At 39.3% G+C, this 14,914-nt stretch overlaps 1 protein-coding gene across 1 annotated transcript; it reads left to right on the top strand.

Moving 5' to 3' along the window:
* Positions 1–2,516: 2,516 nt before the first annotated feature.
* bach1b (BTB and CNC homology 1, basic leucine zipper transcription factor 1 b) lies at positions 2,517–13,062 on the top strand. Its single transcript, XM_066699847.1, has 5 exons — positions 2,517–2,639; positions 5,099–5,344; positions 5,775–7,037; positions 9,118–9,324; positions 11,175–13,062. The coding sequence occupies exons 2-5, from the start codon at positions 5,108–5,110 to the stop codon at positions 11,607–11,609; spliced, it is 2,142 nt and encodes a 713-aa protein (XP_066555944.1). The 5' UTR covers positions 2,517–2,639; positions 5,099–5,107; the 3' UTR covers positions 11,610–13,062.
* The last annotated feature ends 1,852 nt before the right edge of the window (positions 13,063–14,914 follow it).

Below are 14,914 nucleotides of genomic sequence, written 5' to 3'. Positions count from 1 at the left end.
ATATTGCTTAATTACGTTTTGCAATTACATAAAATATAAATCTTCCTGAATCTAGAAATACTATATAGCCGGAGTAATGCAGGAGAGCCTTCCAGCTTCAAGACACCTTTGACGGACCCCCCTCGTGCCCTCCTTTTCTTCTAAGATCTGAGAAGGTAGTATAGCCACTGCCCTTCCATTCAATAAGCAGAAGCACACTTTTCATATGCTCTGCAATTTTCTCTGAATTCATTACAAACCATGACCTCAACTTGATCTTGAAATTGATTGGTAATTTATTGCAATATTTGATGTCAGTTTGCTCAAATAGTGGTTCACAAAGTCCTAAAAAGATATTTCTCTCTCTATCTAAAAGGCAATGTTCAAGGGTTAAGTGATTCGTTTTCAGATAGATCAGATAAGTCAGATACATTTACAGTGTCTTAATTGTCAGTCTTCTCCACAAACACTCTATTTGAATTGACCTCATAGATAGCTGGTCTAGCAGGTCCCCTGAAACAATAGCTGCCTTCATAAGCACAGTTCCTAGCTGTCTTGTTTTACACCTCCTTATGAGAAAATGCATTTTGATTTCTTGTAATCAATGATGTGACTAATCTGAACATAATGTAAAAGAATAACCTGTAGGACATATTATAAATGTTGCTGTTGCTGTCAAATGAATGAGAGAGAGAGACTGTTTAAGCCCTTTTTCCAACAAGCAGAACAACATACTCCACTACAGTCCTAAAAACCTGTTCAACAAATATATCTTTATGTTTATTTTTTCATATATGTGTGTGTGTGTGTGTGTGTTTGTTTTGTACCTTTTTTAATTAAATAAACAAGTCCTACATACACCTGTAAATTGGTTACAGAAAAACAATCAGTTACCCGTCAGCACCACACACAGCATTATTTGTACACCACTTTGATGTAAAACTCTCCAAGTCATTAATCAACTTATAATAAACAAGCTCTATGTTGAGCCTGCTGACCACCAGCACCTTCAGGATACGCTGCACATTCCCACCACCATCCCCAGTTTTACCAGCTGTATGTGTCTTCAGAATGACAAGCTTGGCTTGACCAATGATAAAATTAGCCAAGGAACAGAATTCAGCACCCCAAAAATAAAAACCTCTTTATTAAAAGCAAAACCCAGAGCAAGAAAAATATGTCCTAAAGAATCAAACCAGGGAATAAGCCTGAGACAGTCAGCGAAGGCGTGACACACTGTGTCCCTCTCTAGACAGAGAGGGGCACAGCTCTGCTTATGCTGCATCAAACTTGGGTTTCTTGAAGATAATATCCTTAAAAGAATAGCAAAGAAGTGTTGAATTCACATGCACTTAGCACCCACTTCATGGTTTTCGTATTCACATCCACAGCAGATTTGTTTCCAGTAATTATTATAATGTGGAGATTGAGTGCAACATATGAACTACAAATTATTTTAACATATAAACAAATTAATTTGTACCTAGGTTGCACCTAGTGTTTGCTAGGTACTCATGTTGAAATCCTGAAACATGCTGGCCTTTGACATCCACCGTTATTTAATAAGTTTTAAACTCCAAGTTTTAAAAGTTGACCTTATGATAGAAACAATTTGGAAAAGTGCTATACATCTTACTTATACATTATAGAGATATGAAAGACGAATAAAACCATACTTTTAGTTTTAGGAATCATGCATGTTTCCCTTTAATACCTGACAGCAAAATAATTATCCAAAATACTCTTATGTGCAACACAAAGTGTCAGCTGGAGTCTTTCAATGCAAGGTATGCCCCCTACATCTCGGGATTATTGAAGCTGTACAACTTTGTAACAACATTATTTGAAAGTATTTTGAAAGAAATATAATATATATATATATATATATATATATATATATATATATATATATATATATATATATATATATATATATATATATTAGTACACAAATACATTAGTCGATTTGCTATTAGCATAGCAAGATATACTATGTATCAGTTTGTTATTTTAATACGATTTTCTGTTCATAAAGGTGTGCACTGAATATTAAGTTCTGGGGCACAGTAGAAGAATTTCAATATTTTCTGAAAACAAACAAAAAAACTTAACTTTCGCTTTGTAAACTATTCTTATATAATACTATTATAAATTAGTATAGTTTGAATATGATATTATTAATAAAATGACATACATAAATTAATACTAATTTCCTTAAACCATTCATTAAGTAAATACATAAAAACAAGTTACCACATTGATCGTGTTCGTGTAGCGCAGACTTCCGCAGTTCTGCGCAGATCTGCAGAATTCCACAGACCCATTGGTGAAGCCGCGCAGATCTGCGCAGACCTGCCGACATCTGCGCTGAACACACGCGGCCATTGTTCGACACTGGCCAGTCCTTATTCGCCTCGAGAAACGGAAATGGAGCGTTTAAAGGGATGTGACTGACAGCCGCCGCGACCAATCGCAGGCAGGAGCAGCTGGCTAGAGGGCGGGCTCAGGAGCGTTTTGGTCAGTGTCACATGATCCCAGTCCGAAAGAAAGGTTGTAGTTACAGGCAGGGCTGTGAGGGCACTGAGCACTGTTTACACAGCGAGAATGATAGTGGCTTTCGTTAAAGTGTGAATTTATCGTTACGACTGGGGATTTTAACGGTAAGTAAAATCCTTCATATGTATTCACATCGTTATTCTGATTACAAATGTCCATGCCAGCCTTCCCCGCCGCGGATTCTGGCGATACGTTGTTATTAGATGAAGGAACTTTAACAGTTGCCAAACTGGGAGGGGACATATCCGAGAAGTGCACACTTCACAAACTTTCGTCCTGAGTGTGACTGCAAGATCAGGACACGGACATGCCTGCTGTTTAGTCGTCGCTAGACGTATGTGTTGTTGCAGGTGACAAATAATTACGTACTTTTTCCAGATCCCTACCTGGACAGACAGGGCGATCGTACAGTATATCAGTAAACACCATGTGGTTGAGTTACTTGATGACATTGTACTTGTGATCAACACTTCCGTGGAAATTGGAAAGCTTATCAGCCAAATAAGGCGGCTAATATGTTACTAATACATTGAAAAAGTATGTTAGCTAAGTTTTGAAGACTATAAGGCTGATATAATAGGTTTGATGTTGTTAGATCTTTATATCGTGACACCGAGAAGGCAGATGCACACACGTCATGGCTCGCCGTCATGTTAGCGCAACAAGTCCTGGCTACAGTGTTGCACGGTTTCGTGTGCTTTCTGTTTGCAACTTATTTTTTAGTTTGATCGCCTTTAATCCATTCCCCAGTTGTAGATTAGCCATTGACATTTCTTTGCCGACCCAGAGAAACTTCTCTAACACGGCTCAGTGTCATGACTCATAGATTGCATTTTTAAATAACATCTGGAAAGACACTACCCCAAAAACTCCAACTAGTAATGCTTGGACTGGTATCCAAATGTCAAGCAACGCAGGTTTCGATTCCCTCAAGACCTTTGAAATTCACGATCTGCGACACGCATTACGCAACAAAATCATTGAGAATTAATAATGATAATAATAACAATAAAAGAATAATGCTGGAATGGGATGGGGACATCATTTATATCAATAGCGATCACCATTATTTGTGTAACCATCAATCCATATGTAGCCAGAAGCGGCAGGTTTTTATTTACAGGCTATTATGAATATCATTTACAACGACTAGACTGCCATGGTGTGGGCAATGCATCACCAAATGCCTTATCAGTTAGATAACTGCGTTGTTTGTAGGAACTAATAATAATTGGGAGAAAAGAAAAAAAAAACACTGAATGAGGAAAATGCTTGCTCATCCTTTATCAGCAGAAGTGAGTGAGTCAGCACACTGTTGCTTAACCACAGGGACAGGGCAAGCATGACTAGACTCTGCTCAGCTCTACTCCAGCTCAGTTGGGACCTTCTTCATTTAATAAAGCGTTCGATTCAAGTATTCTATTGGTTTGGATTTTGTTGTGGTTGTTGTTGTGTGCTCTGTTTTGTTTATTGGAACCTAAATCATTATGTGTTAAATATCTATACTTTGTTAATTTGCTACATAACATAAGGTCATGTCTTTTTAATGTTTGTATTTACCTGATAACATGACACATCACAATTGTGAAATAGCCTAGATTGACAGAACTCTGAAACTTTATAAAAAGTGTAACATATGGAGCTTTCCTCCACAGTATTTAATAACACAACTACAATCTTCCAGTTGAAGAAAAGCGTTTCCATTTATAATGCATTCATTTTATTACAACCGTGATGTACAAGGAAGCCCCTTTAGCATACAACAAATCGAATGCATTACATTAGAAACTATCATATGGCTTTTTTGAATAATCTACTTCTTTGTCCAGCTTTTTTTTTTTTTTTTTGGTAGATTTACTTTAGTCTTTTCCTTAGCTTCATTAATAGATTTTATACTTATCAGCCAATACCTGAAAACTGACACAGCAGCAAACAGTTTCACAAAGCTGTCACCAACTTTTCTGTGAGTCAATCATAATTAAAACACACCTATATATAATAACTTGTTTGCAATTGTTTAGCAATGAAATGCAGATGCTGTTCACACAGGATTTTGTAAAGAATAGTCAAAGGAAGCCATCTCAGTTATTAATTTTGTATGGTGAGTAGACACAGCAGGTGTTTGGGGGGAATCCAACCATGGACTGGGATTAGGTGTACCTTCATTCTACACTTTAACAACCACAATTAAAGATTTTTACACTAGAAAAATGCTGTAATCCTAATTGCACTTAAGCTTATACTTGCCTGCTCCCCATCTTTATGCTTTCTGCTATAATATCCCTATTATATCTGTACTTATTCTTGCAATTTAAATGGTCTTAACTGTAGCTGTACTATTGGCAATTTTGTCGCCTCTGCATTTGGCACTGATGTGACTATTACCATATTTATGTTTTTTCCTTATGAACTACTACAATAGTTTTCTTGTTTTATGTTTCTTGAAATATATATATTTTGGGCCCTGGACAAAGGTATCTGCTAAGAAGTAGATTCATAATAGTCCTGGTTCTGGAATGTGTACCTCATGAATGTGCTTGGTCCGTGTTTGTTTGTTGTGTAGATATGCCACATGATGACGTTCGAGGGCAAAAGGATGACAGCTTTCAGTTACCAGTCTTCGGTGCACAGTTGCCATGTGCTCCTATGTCTGAATGAGCAGCGGAATAAGAACATACTGTGTGATGCGACTGTGGTGGTGGAAGACAGGAGCTTTCGGGCACATAGGTCCGTGTTAGCAGCCAGCAGTGACTATTTTCAGTCAAGAGTCACAGGCCATGCGGACCAAGTTATTACCCTTCCTAAGGAGGTAAGCATTTTCTCTTTCAAATGAGATTAGGCTGGATTGCTCACATTATTTTCTGTAGTGCTACAAGTGTGAGAGGGCACACCCCAGCAAAGAGATGTGTTCCAGTCATATAACTCGCCTGATGTTTGTTGCAGTCATAATTGTGCCAATTGTGGATTCCTTGTATTCATGGTGCACTTCACATGAATTATATCTCACAATTATATAACTACTATTATAGGTTATACCAGAAACTAGAAGTGTTGTTGTCTTCAGATACCAGTACTGCATTTCTCCTAGTCAAGTCAAATGTTTAATGTAGGCAGTTCATGTGTTAGTTATTTGGAACTTAAAATGCATGCTTTATAAGCCTCCATAGCTCCTAGGAAGGCTTATTGTAACCAGTACTCACAATAAACGCTCTGTGCTATTTTTGTGGCTGTTCTTCCAGGTAACAGTGGAAGGCTTTGACCCATTGCTTCAGTTTGCCTACACTTCAAAACTCCTTCTTACCAAAGAGAATATTCTGGAGATCCGAAATTGTGCCCAGATCTTGGGTTTCCGTAATTTGGACAAAGCCTGTTTTGACTTTCTTATCCCAAAGTTCTTTGAGATTGGACAAAAGACCACAGAGAGCACAAGAAAAATATGCTGCAAAAGTAAGTGCTGGAAGGAGAAATTACAGGTGGCAAGTTCTTTCAGTTCAGATGATGTGGGAGAGGAGCTCTTGGATTTGGAGTCACCAGAGATGGTGCTCCTGAAAAAGACTGATGTTACCCTGTGTTCCAAATCAAGTGCAGAATTACCTGGGGCCTGCAGGGCAATCTGCACCGAGGGGGATGCACAAGCCGATTACTCTTCACAGTGTCCAAAATACAGGAAGTTCCAGAATGCTTGTGGCAAAGACCGGCCCTGTTTGGAGAGCTGTGCCCCACAAATGCATCAGTTTCTGCCAACTACAATGAGTGAACAGGGTATGCCCAGTGATCGACCTTGTGGAATAGCCAGCTTGGGAGCGGAAGATGCTGGGGATAACAACGGCATTAATGAATCGGAGATGGAAGAACAATGTAAAAACCAGATGCCGCTGCAGACTTTTGACAGTCCAGACAATGGAGAGACCACGCAGCCAAGCCACAGTCAATCTCTCATGTTACGTCCGCCAGCAGCTGGCTGCTTTCCTGCAGATTGTTTGGGAAAGTGTCCTGACAGCATCTGTAGCAAAGGTGACGGGACTTTGGGGGATAATGAGAACCTACAAGCAACACAAACAGATCCTGCCATTTCCAACCTGCCCCCGAAGGACCAAACCAGCTGTGGGGAGAGGAGCAGTGTTGAGAGAGAAGTTGCTGAACACCTAGCGAAGGGATTCTGGAGTGAACTCTGCCCCTCCCAGACTGCAGCTTGCAATATGGACCCAGATCCTTCACAGAAGTCAACTACAGGGAAGAACTTGGAGTGTCATTGGTTGGCCATGAACGCTGACAAGACTTATGAACAGTTGGACTTGAATGCAACCATGGCAGACTGCCCCTTCCTAAGGGACCTAGGGACTGACGATTGCTGTGAGATCTCGGAGGAGCAGAACGCAGGCTGTGGTGGAGCTTCGCAGCAGGAGAAGAGCCCTTACATTTCCTCGGTGAACTCCGGGGATGACTCAGATTTTGACACAGAGGGAGACAGTGAATCATACACCAGAGAGCGTGCCCAAGAGGTGAGAAGTTTTGCTGTAGTGTTCTGGCTTACATGCCAAAGACACTCTTGTCTAATACAATCTGGTCATTTCTGATAATTGCAAACTTACTGTAGCCACCCTAGCACTTTCCACACAATGTAAGCACAAAATTGCTTTAATTGTCTACATTTTCCATTCTGCTTACAGAGCAGGTCCTTGCTTAGTGTTGTCAGAAGCCAGACAAAGATGACCCCTGACCTTTTGGGTTCCTTACATTTAGTCTACTACGAAGCTATGTGTGCCTTAAGGATGAAAAAAGAGGAACATATAAAAGAGAACATAACCGATGATCTCAGCAAAGTAGTTTAACTACATTTCCAATGTAGCTTGTACTTGAATCAGTTTATTAAAATGCGCTGTTTTATATAAGATTATAAGTCTCGTGTAATGATTTTAACATGTCAAAATAATAATATTGATTTGCAAAATGTTGTGAATATGCTGATGATCACCAGAGACTTATTCCACTTCAAAAATAAATAATGACTGAACACACTCATGAGGAAGTTGCCTGTTGAATATACGTCATGTATTGTTGAAGCTTTACACCTAGGTGGGGCTGTCTTATGACTTACCACTGCTGTTTTAAACCGCAGACGAAACCAGGTGTTTTATTAGTAAGCTAGTGGAGACGTGCAGAATGTGAATGACATTCAAGAGGGGAAAAAATAGTACAAAAAGTACTATAACTATATAACTATAATCCTGGACATTTGATGAGAAGAACTCATTAACTTGATTATAGTATCAGCCAAATTAATGTTTTGGTCGCCCTAAATCCACTTTGCCAATGGATAAAGATTTCACCCTTTACCATTCTGACATTGTATCCTGGTAGACTAGTACCATTTGTGGTTTACTAGCCAGCTATCGTTATTGTAGAAAGAGAAAACAAACCCGACACAAAAGGCATTTTGTGTTTTATTATTGATATTAGCATCGAACCACATTAAAATAACTATAATTCCAATTTGAAATGATTTTTTTGGTGGAGATAACCAAACATTAGCTTTTTCAAAGATGTAACAGTTGAGATAAATAATGCCTCAGCTGTTTTAATTCAGTGTGTGTAGAAGTAATTTATTTTTGTTTATATTAGCAGGGTTCCTTTCAAGTTCATCCTATTCTAAAGATTTATGACAAATAAACAGTTTTTTTAACTAACTAATTTATTGGGACTTGCAAAATCTGTTTCTCTCTGATAAGTACAGAAGTGATTCTGATTGGGACTTTAACGACATGGCTCATAAAAAGCTAATTGCTTCAAATTCTGGCATGTGGCCTTCTTTCATTTTTAGTGTGGCATAACATCACCCTATTCATCCCCTGCCACACTTTAGTCCTTTTATAATGCGTTTGATTTTTAATCGTGTTTTTATGGTCATTTTTGTTTGGGGAGCACCTTTTTCACATATTTGTAATGAAGTGGCCTTTTGTCTTGGTGTGAAAAAGTACACCTTATGCTACAGCCCCAATGGCAAAGCTGTGCTGTTCCTCTGTGATCTCAGAAGTGATGGGATCCAGTGACACGCATGGTGACCATCTGGGTTTAGACCTCAACTCATCTTTACTTGCCAAGCTCGGTCGGAGAAGAGCCAGCACAGACGAGGCATGGGTGTTTTGGTGATCTTGATTCCACAACATATAGTCTTTTGGGCATGTTGTTTGCTTTGAGCATGAATGCAGTCTGGCATGTTCTCAGGGTATTTTCCACAGTCTCATCCTACTTCAGCCAAAGTTGCTCTGACATTCAGAGGTTTGAATGGGGAGTAATTACAAAGAAAGCCATTCTCAAAACATGGAGAAAGCCATGTAATGCAGCAGTGGGATGAATTTCCATGCTTGGACCATTTTCTCCATTTATTCTCTATATGTTAGTGAAGTAGATGAATTCAGGAAAGATAATACAACTCAGCCTATATTGTAATACCAGTATAACAATAATTTGCAGCATTATCATATAGTGTTATTTAACAAAACATTAAGCACTGCTATGAATGTAGGTCTTTCGTTTGTTGAGGCTGGACTGTCAAGAATATTCTTTTTTTTTCATTTTCAGGTACAGTTGCCGTTTTCTGTGGAAAAAATCGCTTCACTAAGTCGAAATGATTTCCAGCAGATGTTGAAAGTGCATAAGCTGACTCGGGAACAGCTGGACTTCGTCCATGACATCCGGCGACGGAGTAAAAATCGGATCGCAGCCCAGCGATGCCGCAAAAGAAAACTCGACTGCATTCAGAATCTGGAGTCTGAAATTGACAAGCTGGTGTGTCCTTTAAGTGTATAATAATTGGCTCTGTGACTGTAAAAATAGGGTCAAACAACACATACATTTTTGATTAGTCTAAAAGCTTCTATTATATATAACAAAGTAACAAAATTAGGGTTTATAATGACCTTGGGTTTATGCACAATTTGCATACAGTGAGGGGAAAAAAGTATTTGATCCCCTGCTGATTTTGTACGTTTGCCCACTGACAAAGAAATGATCAATCTATAATTTTAATGGTAGGTGTATTTTAACAGTGAGAGACAGAATAACAACAAAAAAATCCAGAAAAAAGCTTTTCAAAAAAGTTATAAATTGATTTGCATGTTAATGAGGGAAATAAGTATTTGACCCCTTCAACTTAGTACTTGGTGGCAAAACCCTTCTTGGCAATCACAGAGGTCAGACATTTCTTGTATTTGGCCACCAGGTTTGCACACATCTCAGGAGGGATTTTGTCCCACTCCTCTTTGCAGATCCTCTCCAAGTCATTAAGGTTTCGAGGCTGACGTTTGGCAACTCGAACCTTCAGCTCCCTGCACAGATTTTCTATGGGATTAAGGTCTGGAGACTGGCTAGGCCACTCCAGGACCTTAATGTACTTCTTCTTGAGCCACTCCTTTGTTGCCTTGGCTGTGTGTTTTGGGTCATTGTCATGCTGGAATACCCATCCATGACCCATTTTCAATGCCCTGGCTAAGGGAAGGAGGTTCTCACCCAAGATTTGATGGTACATGGCCCCGTCCATCATTCCTTTGATGCGGTGCAGTTGTCCTGTCCCCTTAGCAGAAAAACACCCCCAAAGCATAATGTTTCCACCTCCATGTTTGACGGTGGGGATGGTGTTCTTGGGGTCATAGGCAGCATTCCTCCTCCTCCAAACACGGCGAGTTGAGTTGATGCCAAAGAGCTCGATTTTGGTCTCATCTGACCACAACACTTTCACCCAGTTCTCCTCTGAATCATTCAGATGTTCATTGGCAAACTTCAGACGTTCCTGTACATGTGCTTTCTTGAGCAGGGGACCTTGCGGGCGCTGCAGGATTTCAGTCCTTCACAGCGTAGTGTGTTACCAATTGTTTTCTTGGTGACTATGGTCCCAGCTGCCTTGAGATCATTAACAAGATCCTCCCGTGTAGTTCTGGGCTGATTCCTCACCGTTCTCATGATCATTGAAACTCCACGAGGTGAGATCTTGCATGGAGCCCCAGACCAAGGGAGACTGACAGTTATTTTGTGTTTCTTCCATTTGTGAATAATCGCACCAACTGTTGTCACCTTCTCACCAAGCTGCTTGGCGATGGTCTTGTAGCCCATTCCAGCCTTGTGTAGGTCTACAATCTTGTCCCTGACATCCTTGGACAGCTCTTTGGTCTTGGCCATGGTGGAGAGTTTGGAATCTGATTGATTGATTGCTTCTGTGGACAGGTAGTAAGAGAGTGCTCCTAATCTCAGCTCGTTACCTGTATAAAAGACACCTGGGAGCCAGAACTCTTGCTGATTGATAGGGGATCAAATACTTATTTCCCTCATTAACATGCAAATCAATTTATAACTTTTTTGAAATGTGTTTTTCTGGATTTTTGTTGTTGTTATTCTGTCTCTCACTGTTAAAATACACCTACCATAAAAATTATAGACTGATCATTTCTTTGTCAGTTGGCAAATGTAAATAATCAGCAGGGGATCAAATACTTTTTTCCCTCACTGTATCTGTGAAGAAAGGCTAGTGTTTTTAATAGTTATCTACCAACTTTCACCATGTTTATTCAAATTAAATGTAAGTGGCTGGCTTTATTTTACTACTTATGTATTAATTTGTTTACTTTCAAACTCTCGTTCTACAGAGGAATGAAAAGGATAGGCTTCTGCTGGAGAGGAACCAGCTGAAGATGTCTATGGGCGAGACTTGGCAGAACTTATCAGGCCTGTGCCACAAGGTGTGCAGCGAGGCGGCACTGACCACCGAGCAGCTGCAGGTACTAGCAAAGTACACCTCTCCTGACTGTCCATTCTCCCTGCTGATCACACCCGATGACAGCCCCAGCACCTGGGAGCAGGGACTTGCGCTCTCCTGCCTGGCAGAGGTTTCTGTAGACGCGTTTGACGCCGCCGCCAAGGGGCAGCCCGACAGTGGACACACAGCTGCTCAACAGCCACCAGAGCTGCCTACTCAGGTACTGCCAAGGAGTGCAGATGGCCATTCTACAGAACGCTGCTGCCACCATGTCATTACAGACTTCTGTTTGGAAATGACAAACAAGTGTACTACAGATGAGTAATTCCCCCTTTGACCTGTCAATGACAATGTAATGTATACATAATTCCTGTCAAATTCTATTTTGTCTTTTTTTGCTTATATATAATATAAACACACACATGCATAAGTATATGTAAGGAAAATCACAATACATCACTACTATGGTACTTTACAACATTTGCAAGAGCCTTTTGTGTTTATAATTGTTTTCTTAAAATGGCATAATTAAGTAGAGTATTATAAACCATTACTTAGGAATACACTGGAATCTTATGCATCTTTCAGGAGCCCATTAAGTCTGAGTGTTTAAGCACAGCCAGTATTGTTACCATGGTTATCCTTGTCCGTTACTTCCATGTGGGATGATGGGAGTCCACTGCACAGCCTCAGGTCTGAAATATCAACGGATACCTCAGGACGGTAGTTAAGCATATTTCTCTGAGACGTTCAAGGAAGTTTGAAGTGATGTGACACCAAACATCTATCTTCATTAACAATAATGCACCTTTAAAATTCAGAAAAGAAATATCATCCAGATTTAAAGGTTTCATATTTTGAGGAAGAATCACATTTTCCTCTAATTGGTGCTGCTCGGTGGTGCAACCAGAGAAAACCAAAATCCAGACTATGCATTTTATCCTTCACATTTTACATCCCAGGCTATTACCTTGGGGTGTGCCAGCTAACATGTATTGCCAGGAGTCCCCAAAAGCAGCGAGACAATTGGCTGAACACTTTGGGTTTTCGACGGAAAGAAATGACAGGAGTGGCCTCAACTGTAGTCCCAGGGCTGGGCACTAACAATGGCAGCAACATCCACTGTTATTGGAATGCTTAAAGGGCACATTGGGAGGTAAAAGTGATTAGCATGCAATCTAGATTAATACAGAAAATCACTTTTAGGTTGGCATTATCTGTACCTGTTCCTATGGCCGCTTAAGGTCATGCAAAGCACAAATAATACTGGGTACATATTTTCTCCTACTCAAAAACCTCCTTAGTGGCTATTTATGGATCAGTGTTTATGAAGTCGTAAAAGTTAGTTGAAGATATAACTTATGTCAAATGTATTCAGTTATCTTACTGGATATATTTAGTTTCACCCCTTGATTACGAAGTATTTTATTTTTTAAAGAATTTATTATATCTGCTGTTTTTAGAGGACTGCCTTTAAAAAAAGGGCCCCCTTAAAAAAAAAAAAAAAGTTTTGAAAGAATATCGATGGGAGGAAAATGTCTGTATTTGTGCAATATATTTCTATTTGACCAATATGAGTAGTAAGTATATGATTTTAAGTGTGTAACTGTTCTTCTGTAACAACAATGAAATTACGGTGGAAGTATTGGCATCACAGTTAATCACCTGAATGAAATGGTATATATTCCATTTTGAGCTCTGCCATTAGACAACAAATTTAGCATTTATATGCTGATAAAGACATGAATCTTAAAAAAAAAAAAAAATGTAATAATGCACATCCTTGTTCATTACCTCTCAGTGCCCCTTTCTCCTAAACTGCAATAGAAAAGGAGAAATAACATTGTTATACAAATGTGTACAATCACAATCTAATTTTCTGCTTAGGCTATTCTTGGTTAATGTTTGTGTTTCTATAGTCACGTTTCATGGGTTAGAGTTGGAAGATGTGGTCAATCTTTGTTAGAGGAATAAGGGCCCTAGTGGATATATAATATATATATATATATATATATATATATATATATATATATATATATATATATATATATATATATATATATATATATATATATATATATATACACTCACCTAAAGGATTATTAGGAACACCTGTTCAATTTCTCATTAATGCAATTATCTAACCAACCAATCACATGGCAGTTGCTTCAATGCATTTAGGGGTGTGGTCCTGGTCAAGACAATCTCCTGAACTCCAAACTGAATGTCTGAAAGGGAAAGAAAGGTGATTTAAGCAATTTTGAGCGTTGCATGGTTGTTGGTGCCAGACGGGCCGGTCTGAGTATTTCACAATCTGCTCAGTTACTGGGATTTTCACGCACAACCATTTCTAGGGTTTACAAAGAATGGTGTGAAAAGGGAAAAACATCCAGTATGCGGCAGTCCTGTGGGCGAAAATGCCTTGTTGATGCTAGAGGTCAGAGGAGAATGGGCCGACTGATTGAAGCTGATAGAAGAGCAACTTTGACTGAAATAACCACTCGTTACAACCGAGGTATACAGCAAAGCATTTGTGAAGCCACAACATGTACAACCTTGAGGCGGATGGGCTACAACAGCAGAAGACCACACCGGGTACCACTCATCTCCATTACAAATAGGAAAAAGAGGCTACAATTTGCACAAGCTCACCAAAATTGGACAGTTGAAGACTGGAAAAATGTTGCCTGGTCTGATGAGTCTCGATTCCTGTTGAGACATTCAGATGGTAGAGTCAGAATTTGGCATAAACAGAATGAGAACATGGATCCATCATGCCTTGTTACCACTGTGCAGGCTGGTGGTGGTGGTGTAATGGTGTGGGGGATGTTTTCTTGGCACACTTTAGGCCCTTAGTGCCAATTGGGCATCGTTTAAATGCCACGGCCTACCTGAGCATTTTTTCTGGCCATGTCCATCCCTTTATGACCACCATGTACCCATCCTCTGATGGCTACTTCCAGCAGGATAATGCACCATGTCACAAAGGTCGAATCATTTCAAATTGGTTTCTTGAACATGACAATGAGTTCACTGTACTAAACTGGCCCCCACAGTCACCAGATCTCAACCCAATAGAGCATCTTTGGGATGTGGTGGAACGGGAGCTTCGTGCCCTGGATGTACATCCCACAAATCTCCATCAACTGCAAGATGCTATCCTATCAATATGGGCCAACATTTCTAAAGAATGCTTTCAGCACCTTGTTGAATCAATGCCACGTAGAATTAAGGCAGTTCTGAAGGCGAAAGGGGGTCAAACACAGTATTAGTATGGTGTTCCTAATAATCCTTTAGGTGAGTGTGTATGTGTATATATATATATATATATATATATATATATATATATATAATTTTTTTATTTTTTATTTTTATTATTATTATTATTTTAATACTTTGTGATTTTATGCAGGTGAGAAAAGTGCAATATGGATATGAAATTTTTAACATAAAAAAAAAACAAGAAAAAGCTTGTCTTAGCAAAATGGAGATCTACACCAATATGTAAATTATCAATTTCTGGGAGGGATTATCTTCATTTAAATCTAGATTCATGGATTGTTGTGCTTATTTTAAAAATGATGACGTCATTCAGTATCTTCAATATTGTGAGTTGCACCTTTGTTCCTT

This window comes from Amia ocellicauda, chromosome 3 (assembly GCF_036373705.1).
Source record: "Amia ocellicauda isolate fAmiCal2 chromosome 3, fAmiCal2.hap1, whole genome shotgun sequence".
NCBI lineage: Eukaryota > Metazoa > Chordata > Actinopteri > Amiiformes > Amiidae > Amia > Amia ocellicauda.
This window is presented reverse-complemented; position numbering and strand designations above follow the sequence as displayed.

What these genes read in the sequence shown, in the direction of transcription:
- bach1b (XM_066699847.1), top strand. Translation starts at nt 5,108, where the DNA reads ATGATGACGTTCGAGGGCAAAAGGATGACAGCTTTCAGTTACCAGTCT. An exon ending in TTATTACCCTTCCTAAGGAG is followed by an intron (nt 5,345 to 5,774) that starts GTAAGCATTTTC and finishes CTGTTCTTCCAG; the next exon opens with GTAACAGTGGAAGGCTTTGA. An exon ending in CCAGAGAGCGTGCCCAAGAG is followed by an intron (nt 7,038 to 9,117) that starts GTGAGAAGTTTT and finishes TTTCATTTTCAG; the next exon opens with GTACAGTTGCCGTTTTCTGT.